The following is an 11,677-nucleotide window of genomic DNA, read 5'->3' on the forward strand; positions in this document are numbered from 1 at the left end:
CGCAAAAAAAAAAAAAAAAAAAAAAAAAGATAAGATTGTGTTTAGGACACTCTGTTTAAGGAAGCAACAAAAACTTACATTTTGTATAAGAAAAGTTTTCATTAGAGAATAGTTTTAATCCTTAAAACTTATGGATAGTTCATATAAAAGAAATAATACAATATATCGTCTTTTACATCTAGCTTCTTTCACTTCACATGTTTTGAGGTTCCCTTATATGAACTACATGAATACTGTATTCCTTTTATTGCTGAGTAGTAAGTATCCCGTTGTGTGGATATATCACACAACGGGATACTTACTATTTCCTTCCCCCATTCAGAACACATACCAGTCTAGAGTGATGTTTTCCCAATATGTTGAATAATCAAGATTTTAATAATTAGAGCTGCTAATTTTTTTCCTTACCTTTCAAAGTTGTGATTATTCCTTTTGCTCTTTTCTTGAAAAGTTGACTAAAATTCAGTCAGATTTCTTGGAACTTAAGCACCTTAAAGGTGGCCCAGAAGCAAAGGTGATGCAATTTAAATCTGTTAAGTCTCTAAGGAGAGTATATTGGCTGCTGTTAGGAGATCATTGACTATATGTTACTTAACACTCTTGAATTACAGACTTCCTGCAATGTTTTCATTTATTTGAAATTGTCAGTATATCAATTTGGGCTTTTGTTAAAATGAAACCGCAATAATAATTTTGTAGTAAGAGAAAGTGCTAGCTAGTTTCTGTTAGAAAGTAATTTCCTTACTGATTTCAGGACAACAAACTTCAATCAAAATCAAGGGGAAAAGTTACTGGAAGAGACTAGGTATTTACTTTTTTCTGATTTTGTGATATGAGTGTTTTAAGTGTCAAACAGAGAGATAAGTTAGGAGGCTCTGTTTCTCATACATTTCTCATAAATGACAACCATGTGATTTCTTCACAGCTCCGTGTTTAGTGGTGGGAATTCTTTTGAAATACCTTGGCTTCTTTGGTATCTTGGTAACTTAGACCTAGACTCTGAATTGCCGTGTACTTTTAAAATTGTGCATTCCTGCTGATTCATAGACCTACTGAATTCTCCTCCCAAGGGAGAAAGCCTAGGAATGGAGGGACTCCTCACACAGGTTCCTAGGTGGTCCCCCGGCCATTTTCGGGCCTCAGTTTTTAAAAGGAGTTGGGGGTGTGGAAGGCAGGCAAGGGGGTGGAGGAAGATGCTGTCCTTAAGTTGCCCCTACATTGCAGGGCAACACTGTTTTATTCTCACATAAAAGCGGCTCTAGCAGGCATGTGTGGAATGCTCACTTTGTAAAGAATTCAGCTTAATGTTTGTTTACTGAAAATGCCTAAATAGATTAGAGTTTAGACAAAAGAGAGACTCCACGTTTGAAATAAGAATGAGCGCGATTGTACACTTTGCTGTTGATGGGAACAGTCTAAAGCCAGTTTCTCTTTGTACTCACTTTTAAAATATGCTGTTTAATTTTAACATAGGGTGGTTTCTGATTTGAACAGCAGTTTTAATCAAAGTGAACTTATGTTTGGCAGTGTGGTAACATGCAGCCTTTGACATGGGGGAAATATGGGTATAAGTGAAAAATATAATTATGGAGCTGCTGTGGCAATCTTTAGTTACTGTTAAAATAAAAATTAATAGTGGTGCCGTACATCTGGCCTGCTTTGAAGAAATGTTCTATTTGAAGGGACTGAAGTGGCTGCCTGCATAGGATTTTCACCAGTGAGGTTGAGGCTTTTTCTTTCTTTCTTTTCTTTTTTTTTTTTTTTTTTTTTTTTTTTTTTTTTAATTTAAATGTCCTGCACAAGGTGTGTCTTACACCCATGTGTTTGCACTTATGGTACATTTTTAAAAATCAAAAGAATTATTTTACACACAGACTAGAGAAGCAGACCGCCTGGGTTCAGAATACTTGGTCTGCCACTTACTGCAGATGGGTTGCTTACCCACACCAAAGCTAGGATGCTTCTCTGCTTAAGACAGTCATTCTAGGCGTTATATAACGACCTCACAGAGATACTTTGAGAGTCAAGTGATTTAGTATATGTAAAGTGCTTAGAATTAGAAAGCTTGGCATCTGGTAAGCACTATATAAGTGTTTGCACTAGCATGTCATTAGAATGAGTTTCTTATAGTCAGTTCTCATTTTTTCCTAACAGATAATAGTTAAAGATGAATCTGAAGTTGGAAGCTAGTTTGAAAGGAAACTGTTGTTACTACTGCTGAATTACTGGATCGTCCAAAAATTATCTAATAATTAAATAAAAATTGTGTTTAGATTTGGAAGGTTCTCTCTCATTTTAGGTGTGTCTGGCCTATTAATGCATACTTCTCACAAAATGATAAAACTAGATTTTGAGGACCTAGAAATGTGGCCACTTTCTCTTACCCCACACTTCAAGTTGTGGTTGAACTGTGTAACTTAACAAGATTTTCCTTAGCAGGGGGGACTTGGTTTCTAAGTGGGTGCTTTCCTACTATTTGAATGTTCTCAAGGTTGTGAATAGTGCGCAGAACATTAGAAGATCACAGATGTCCTCAGTCGGGGGTTCTGTGTGTACATGATGACTCAGGGCATTAGTGGTAGGGACAGGGTAAATGGGCTGGGAGGGGCCTTATTATTGTTTGCTTTGCACCAGGTACTATGGAAGGTGTTTTTATATAATTATCATTTTAAGAAATACTAGAACTCTCATTTAAAGATGAGAAACCCAAAGTCAGATTAAATGACTTGCCTTGGGACACACTGTTAATAATTGACAGACTCTGGATGAAAACCTAGTCTGTATTGCTCTGCACTGTGCTCTGCACTGTCTTTCAGCCATTAGTGCCTGTGTGCTTAAAATAGTGAGGTACTTTTTTAGAAGCAGAACAGAAAACTGTCTCCATTCTCTCACCTAGATGAACTGGAAAGAAGAGGGGCTGTCTGGCGAGCCCCAGTGTTGCCTGCCCAGACTAGACAGAGAGGTAAGCAAGGCAGCTTGCTGAGTTCTGGGTCTCATCTCCCCTTCACTGGTTATGTAGTAGCACTTGGGGAATGACCCACTTTAAAATCTCATTCCTTAAAATTGGTTAAGGAGGAAGTAAGATAAAATATTATAGTAAAACACTTCACTACCAGTCTAATGAAACTCATTAGACTCATTTAGAAAATTCTTTGGGGAATTCTCTGGGGGTCCAGTGGTTAGGACTCGGTGCTTTCACTGCTGTGGGCCCGGGTTCAATCCCTGGTTGGGGAACTAAGATCCCGGAAGCCACGCAGTGTGGCCAAAAAAAAAAAAGAAAGAAAGAGAAGAAAATTCTTCATAGGTTTACTGTTAGAATTGACTTTCTGTGCATTTATCAAGGAATTTAAAGTTATTGGATATCATTTAATCATTGTTTGCCTAGTAGAAATTTTAGAATCCTTTTTTTTTTTCAGTTATTTTATAGAAAATTTTCAAACAGGAAAAACATGTGAAAGACCAGTATTTCTGTCACCTAGTTTCTAAAATTGTTAGCACTTGTCCATGTGTTTATTTTATAGCTGTCTGCCTATCCTCTCTCCATCTAGTTTTTGTTTGTTTGGGGTGATTATTTGAAGGTAGTCCCTATACTGTCCCAGAGATTCTTTTTTAAAAATTAGGTTTATTGTCGTGTGATTCACATACCACAGAATTCAAAGGATTCTTTTATAACTTCAAGAACTGGAACCCAGTCGAGGTTCACACCGTACATTTGGTTGTATCCTGGTCTCTTTTCTTCTTGACCAGTCCCTTGTCCTCTCCCACCCCATCCTACTTTTTTTAAAGAAGAATATATAAAGAGACAAGCCAGTTGTCTTGAAGAATGAATCCAGATTCTGAATTTGCCTGATGGTTTTGTCATTATATCTTTTAACTTGTTCCTCTATGCCCCTTTTTTAGTAGGCTGGAAGTTAGGACTAAAGGTTAGGATTTAGGTTAAACTCTTTTGGCCTATTTCATAGGTGTGATACTTAGATGCTCTGTACTTACTATTGTATCACATCCATATTAGTGATGGTAGTTTTTTATTTGGTTAAAGTGGTAATAAATAGTCCCTTATTAAAAGTGCATTTTCCCCCTACAGTTGTAAAGTAATTTCTGGGATGACTAACTTTGGAAGGAGCAAGTATACCTTTCTCCATCTTTCCTTTGCCCTTTAGCATCAAGTGATGATCCTTGTCTAAAACAGTTATGTCATTGGGGTTTACAGAATGGTGATTTTCTCATTTATTTTTTATTTATTTATTTTTCTAGGGATGAATTTAATTTCCTAAAGATGGGGGCTAATGTTCCCTTCCCTTTAATTACTGCTTTCTGGAGTGAGGAGTTGGGTTAGCAGTCATCTCCAGGGCTGGCAAGAGAACCTTCTCTCCTCCCGCCTTTTGTTGTTGTTTTTTGTTTGGTATCATGGACATAAGAATTTTTATTCAATATTTTACAAACATATTATGCTTTTTGATGCTTAAATTCACAAATGAGGTAATGGGAACCAGTGCAAACTGGCTCTTGTGCCCTTTTGACATGACCCCATTTTTCTTTGAGTACTTCTTGCTTTCTGGGATAACAAGATGTCCCAGACCAAACCTTGAACTTCCTGTGTCCCAGACTTGGAATCACCCATTTGTACAAGAAACTCTAGTGAGACAATCCATTTATTTTTTAATCTTTTGTTGACTTCAGTAGATTGATTGATAGTATGCATATTATCTACCAGATATAACTTAGTTTTGTTTGTATAGCTTTTCGTGGTTTTACAAAGAACTTTTTCCACATTTAAAAAAAAATTTTTTCCTTGTTGATACCCCGTCTCATAAACTAACTGCAGTGTTGGACTAGCAAGAAGTCTGTACGTTTCATTGCTGCAAGGACCTTGGTGGTTGAGTACTTCAAGAAATTAAGGAGAAGAATGGAGGGATAATAATAATCACATATTACATTTAAAAGAATGACAAGGAGTTTTTTGTTGGCAAAAGCAGCCATTTATTTATATCAATGACCTTTATGGCTGTGTGTGTATTTGATATGTGAGGGAGAGAGTATTTACTATTATCATCCCTCATATTTCAGAAGAGGAGATAGTCAGGTAACATGCTGTCTTAGCCCATTCAAGTTGCTGTAATAGATTATCACAGACTAGGTGGCCTAAACAACAGACATTCATTTCTCAACGTTCTGGAGGCTGGGAGTCCAAGATCAGGGCACTGGCAGATTTGGTGGCTGGTGAGGACCCGCTTCCTGGTTCATAGACATGTCTTCCTGGCTGTGTCCTCACATGGAGGAGGGGCTTATGTATGGTTTTTTTTTCATTTAAGCTTTTAACAAAGTTGTGATATTAAAACATTGGTGTCTATTTTCTAGATAAATTCATAGCTCTGCTAATTGGTTTATAAATCTGAATTCTCATTAATGTACTATGTAATGTAGTGGATATAAGAATAAGGATGTGCTTTAAGAGACTGACTGGCAGAGTGTATTCTAAATATTTCATGATCCTAATTGAGTATGAAAATGTATAGAGCACTTGTGTCAAAAGGCTCCCTGAGATGTTCTACTATTTGTCTTTTTAGGCAGTATAGTCAGCTTTTAACAATTCTTAAGAGAATATAAACAATGAAGAAAATCAGGGATGTAGGAATGTTTCCTAAGGCTTAATTTTGTGGAGCTAGATGTATGTAGATAGCAAGTTAGAACAGAAGAAACCAGATAGAACCACTTTGAACAAGGACGTAAGTGTTAAGTGCATAGTAAAATGAAGGGCAGCAAATGAAATAAAAACAAAAAACAGTATAGTGGATGAAAAAATTGCATCAAAAAAGCTTGTTTTCCAGGAATATGAGGCCTGAATTATTGGAAAACCAGGCAGAATTAGGTTTTCTTAGAGAGTTCTGTACATTGAATATGTGCTTGGGCTGTAATTAAAGGTGACATGATTTCAGCATCTTGATCTTTTTTCCTGGGATCTCTTATTAAATGCTTGTCTAGTTTGCTTGGATCTTAGAAATTACCCATTTGAATTTGTAAACTATACAAGAATCTGAAGCCCAGTGGGCTTGTTGCCTGGAATACCATCCTAGTAAAAGAGTTAAACAAGCTTGTGAAGGAATAGAGAAGGCAAAAATTGTTAAAGAAAATTGATAAAGACAAGTAGGAATTGCTTATTAAGAATTCTTTGAGCATCAGAGAAAAGTTTGAGTTTGGGATCTTTCATATAAACTTGAATCAGTAGGTTCTTCATTGGAATTCTCGTATATTCTAGATTGAAAATTTTCAATCCTTTATGATTGAATTTTCAATTCTTTAGAGGGATGTTACAGTGTCTTGCACAATTAGAAAATCATTTGTGCTCTTATTTAAATTCTAAAAATTTGGGGCTATGTTTTACTTCTTTTGATTTCTACCAGAATACTTTTTTTTATATAAAGGGATTTCTAATATACTCTTCATTTCACAGGCAGAACTTTTAGATAGGATTTAATATGTCAACCAAAAAAAAAAAGGGAAAAAAAAAAAGAAGAAGCAGGAGTCTGCAAATAAGAAAAGAGTTTATTTGGGGTCTTAAGAATTGCACTTTGGGAGATGCAGAAGATTCGGGTGATCCCAGAAGAGTGTTCCAGGGAAGAGAAAGTTTCATCATAAAGGTGAAGAGCCATGAGGTTGTTAAAAGTCACCCGACGAGAATTGTGATTGACTCTGACTGAAGTCAGAAAATATTTTTGTCCTTAATAAATCATGAGTTGTTTTAGGGTAGGGTCCAATAAGTAGATAAGCTATGCTGTCACGAATTTTTGGTAGATGTTCTGGATGGCTTCATCAGGTCAAAGGGTCAGATTCCATCCAGGCTGAGATGTGCATAAGTCACACTTCTTTAATGGCCCCTTGGCTGTGTTTTAGAGGGCTCTCTTAGCAATACTGACTCCATTTTGATTTTCCTTTCACAAATGTAGGGGAGATTACTAACTACAGTTGTAAATAGCTTACAAAAATTTGCAACAACAAAGGTATTAAGGTGAATTTAACCAGTGGTATGAACCTTTTTTAGTTTAGGTGAAAATAAATTAAAATGAAAACAGAACGTTCTTCTTAGGGAAAGCAATGAAATCAGCTATTGCTGATTGCTAAATTTAGATATGATTATAATGTTTATTTTTTTAGGATTTGACTTTAATTTTCCCCCTTCAAAACTGAAATGAGGTTAAGCTCTTAATTATTTGGTATTAGACTAATGAATAATTCCAAACCTCTGTTTTCAGTTTTCTTTTCAATAGCTGCCAGTGTATGTTTGAACCTTGAAATGGAAGCTGATTAACATTTTTAAGGGTTGTCTTCATCTTCAAAATCAACACAGACTGCTTCTGTATGATCTTGATTAAATAATTGTGTAAAACCAGGCCAGTGAGGGTGGGGACTATTTTGTTTCCTTGCGTCATATGGTTTTCATTAAGTTTTTTGCATTTAAGTCAGTTTTATTTTTCAGTTGATGTAGGCACAGAGAGTTGTCTTGTAGGTTGCTTTAGGTCATTGAGTCATTGCTGCCTTGCAGTAACCCTGACAGACTTCATAAGCTGCTAAATTTTTATCAATCCAGTCTTAGATGTCAAGACATCCAGACTTAGATGTCAAAACAACTTCTATCTGATGGTGGTAAATATCTGTGCCTCACATGTGCAATATGGTTAACTGTCTCTTACATTACACTTATACCAAGGTTAAGAAAGGGAAGTACATTTAATTTCTTTCAAGTCTCGAACCTCTATCTAACTTTCTCGTTTGTAGTGTTGTAGTCTGTGTGGTTAACAGTGATTCAAATCCAGAACTCTTGGTTTTTTATTCCTGTTGTAAACATAATACATCATATTGCCACTACTTCTATTTTACAAATAAAACAAAAACCTTTAATTCTCATGATGTCTTAACATTTAATGAAATCTCTCTAGGGATCACCCTAGGCAAATTTTACCAACAAATGACACATTTGGAATTTGCTTCAAGCTTTCTCCTTTTCTTATATTAATCTCTGATCCACCTTTTCTTTGTGGGTGCTCCAAGCATTTAGGAAGTTTTTTACGTAATGGTTAAGTCATCTTTATGGAAAAGATCCAGTAAGTTGAAATTATGGAAATCTGTTGTGTGAGGTAATTTGCCCAAGTTTTGACTTTCATGGAAATTATCTGAAAGTGTATTCAGTTATTTTCAGTGTACTTTAGTACTCATTCTACTGTGTAATTTTTAGGTTATAACAGATGACTTAGTAATATATTGTGTTCATATTGATTAAGTTGTAGAGCAGTGTAGTAGTATGGAAAGAACTTGGGCTTTGGAATCAAATGGATCTGAACTTAAGTATTGACTCAGCTGTTTATTAACTCTGACTTAAATAAGTTGCTTCACTTCTTTGACCCTTAGTTTCCTTATTAAAGATGAGAAGGACGATGGCAGTCTGGCTAGGAAACTTAAGAGCATTAGAAGCAAGGGAATATTATGTAAAGTGTCTGGCACATAATAGCTTCATAGTATAATTCTTTTTTTCATTAAGTAAGTTAGAAAGGACAGCAGAATCATTATGGTTAATAAAACCAGAAAGGTTTCTTGGGGGAGATTTTTTTAGGAAGAGTTGGAGGAGGCTTGTAAAACTTGGGATTTGTGGAAATGATTGAAGAATAGTTGGTTTTCTCCTTCTTGTCCTGTTTTTTCCTTTTTAAATTAATTTTTACTTAGGCATGTAGTTTAAAAGACCACATTTTGCCAAAAAGTTCATTATCAAATAAAGCAGTTTTCTGCCCCATTCTGTCTACTCTGCACAGCTCTGACCCCAGGGCAACCTGGGGAACCAGGACAGCTGGCTCCTGTGGCTAGTTCTGCTGGCACTTCCACATCTCATATTCCCAGCTATCACAGAGCCAGATCTTTTGATTTGTCAATTTGGGGTGTTACCTATCGGCTTTCTCTTATTGTAGGCAAATATTTCATTCCTCTTACACAGTCTGTTTCCTCCTGGCTGTCCTTTCAATATAGTTAGTTTATAATTTTTTGCTAATTCAGTGTTCAACATATATTATTATGCCTGTACAAGTATTATTTACAGCTGAAGATTGTAATATTCCTTACTTATGTTTCCTTTCTATTTGTTTTTCCTGAAATGAGTAATTGCCTTGATTTTCATATTTAACTTCCACAATTTATTTAGCTTTTCAAAATCAAATTACCTCAGGTAATGTATCTATTATAAAAACTTTCTTGGAGACATTCTCTCGTAGAATCCTCTATTTTCCTTTTTCTGGGTTGATTGCTCTCTTGGGCCGCTTCACAGTTGTCATCCTGGGATGTAAATTTCTTCTGATCCTTGGAATGTCTGCTGGATTGGATTCCCTATTTCCTGGATCTTGTATCTTCTTCTTTCTTGGTTTACTCCCACTGTTTCGGTAAAGCGTACCCTCTAGGGGTTTTGTCCAGTTAAAATGATGGGACTGTGGCAGTTGGCCGCTGATGACAGCTCTCAGCAGCCTTTCCCGAGGTCACTGCTGCAAGCTTTCCTCCCTGCCTGACTGTAGTCACCGTGCTGGAGTCTCCATTCAGTCTCATCCTGGACATGCCCTTCTCTTTCCTGCGTTGGATGTCCTTATTTTTTTCTTTCCTGTGTCCTTGTCTTCTTGATTTACTCCACCTTTTTGTGGAGGACATTCTCAGTAGTTTCTCGAGAAAGGCTTAATTGGAAGTAAAGTTTTGGGTACCTCATGTGTCTGAAAGTGCCTCTATTCTGTCCTCACACTTGAATAACAGTGCATCTGGGTATTAAATGTTCAATTGGAAATTCTTTTCTTTTAGCATTTGGAAAGCATTCATCTATTGCTTTTTTGCTTCCAGTGGTGCTGTAGGAAAATCTGAATCTTATTGTGATTCCTGATCATCTGTATTTATGTGATTTATTTGTTTGCTTTCTGGCAGCTTATAGCACGTTCTTTTAGCACCCCTTTGTTCTGAAATTTTACATGGTGTCCTTGATGTGGCTCAATTTTTCTTTAGTGTTTTGGACATTCAGGAGGGCTCCTTTCACTCTGGAAATGTGTGTCCTTCACTTTCGGGAAGTTTTCTTGAAGTATTTCATCAATTTTCCTCCTCTCCATTTTTGCTTATCTCTGTCTGTAGACCTGATATTTGTATGTTAAACCTCTTGGACTGGTTCTCCGATTATCTTACTTTTTCTTCTGTTTTCCATTACGTTTTTCTTTTTCCTCTTTTCTGCATGATTTCCTTAACTTTATCTTCTCCCCCTTATAATAATTTTTTTTATTTCTGCCATCGTGTTTTAAATTTCAAGCTCTTTGTTATTCTCTTAATGTTTATTTTAAAATAGTAACTGTTCTCGCTTTGTGGACGCAATATAATCTTCTAACTCTTCAAGGATATTAATGGTATTTTCCCCTAAATTTTCTTTATTTGAATAGTTTCTTTTTTTTTTTAAAGAAATAAGTGAAAAAGCTCAATTCCCACTCTTCTCCAGTGATCATATCAGGAGGATTATGAGAAATACTATTAATGTGGACAATGCCCCAGGCACTAAAAACCAAACCACACCCAGGCAGTGTTGTCCTGTCATGCATTGTGTCTTAGCAGAATCATCTTGTTTTCCCCAGAGCTTCTTGTTTTTGTAAAAGACACTAAAAACAACTGACTAAAGTTTATCCAGTATATTCTTTTTTAAAATTTAATTTTGTTTATTTTTTTAAACAGCAGATTCTTATTAGTTATCTATTTTATACATATTAGTGTGTATATGTCAATCGCAATATCCCAATTCATCCCACCACCACCCCTTCCCCACTGCCACTTTCCCCCCTTGGTGTCCATACGTTTGTTCTCTACATCTGTGTCTCAATTTCTGCCCTGCAAACCAGTTCATCTGTACCAGTTTTCTAGGTTCCACATATATGCGTTAATATACGATATTTGTTTTTCTCTTTCTGACTTACTTCACTCTATATGACAGACTCTAGATCCATCCACATCTCTACAAATGACTAAATTTTGTTCCTTTTTATGGCTGAGTAATATTTCATTGTATATATGTACCACATCTTCGTTATCCATTCGTCTGTTGATGGGCATTTAGCTTGCTTCCATGACTTGGCTATTGTAAATAGTGCTGCAGTGAACATTGGGGTGCATGTGTCTTTTTGAATTATGGTTTTCTCTGGGTACGTGCCCAGTACTAGGATTGCTGGATCATACGGTAACTATTTTTAGTTTTTTAAGGAACCTCCATAAAGTTCTCCATAGCGGCTATATCAATTTACATTCCCACCAACAGTGCAAGAGGCTTCCCTTTTCTCCACACCTTCTCCATCATTTGTTGTTTGTAGATTTTCTGATGATGCCCAGTCTAACTGGTGTGAGGTGATACCTCATGGTAGTTTTGATTTACATTTCTCTAATAATTAGTGACGTTGAGCAGGTTTTCACGTGCTTCTTAGCCATCTGTATGTCTTCTTCGGAGAAATGCAAAAGCTTTTAATAGGTCCCATTTGTTTATTTTTGTTTTTATTTCCATTACTGTAGGAGGTGGATCCAGTACAGGTCTTTTACCTCCTTAGGTTTATTCCTAGGTATTTTATTCTTTATGTTGCAATGGTAAATGGGATTGTTTCCTTAATTTCTGTTTCTGATCTTTTGTTGTTAGTGT

The 11,677-nt window shown here is 36.1% G+C and overlaps 1 protein-coding gene across 3 annotated transcripts in view; it reads left to right on the plus strand.

Annotated features, from left to right (window-relative positions):
* Positions 1 to 11,677, plus strand: part of RRP15 (ribosomal RNA processing 15 homolog) — a 46,605-nt gene that overhangs the window by 27,137 nt on the left and 7,791 nt on the right. Inside the window, exon 5 of one of the 3 annotated variants that reach the window (XM_007126130.4) lies at positions 2,897 to 2,962. The exons of 1 other annotated variant lie outside the window; for it this stretch is intronic. In XM_007126130.4, coding sequence (XP_007126192.2) covers positions 2,897 to 2,962 — 66 coding nt within the window. Of the gene's footprint in view, positions 1 to 754; positions 806 to 2,896; positions 2,963 to 11,677 lie in introns of all 3 variants that reach the window. One more of the 3 variants, XM_028488340.2, reaches the window with a different exon arrangement.

Source organism: Physeter macrocephalus, chromosome 4 (assembly GCF_002837175.3).
Source record: "Physeter macrocephalus isolate SW-GA chromosome 4, ASM283717v5, whole genome shotgun sequence".
NCBI classification, from domain to species: domain Eukaryota; kingdom Metazoa; phylum Chordata; class Mammalia; order Artiodactyla; family Physeteridae; genus Physeter; species Physeter macrocephalus.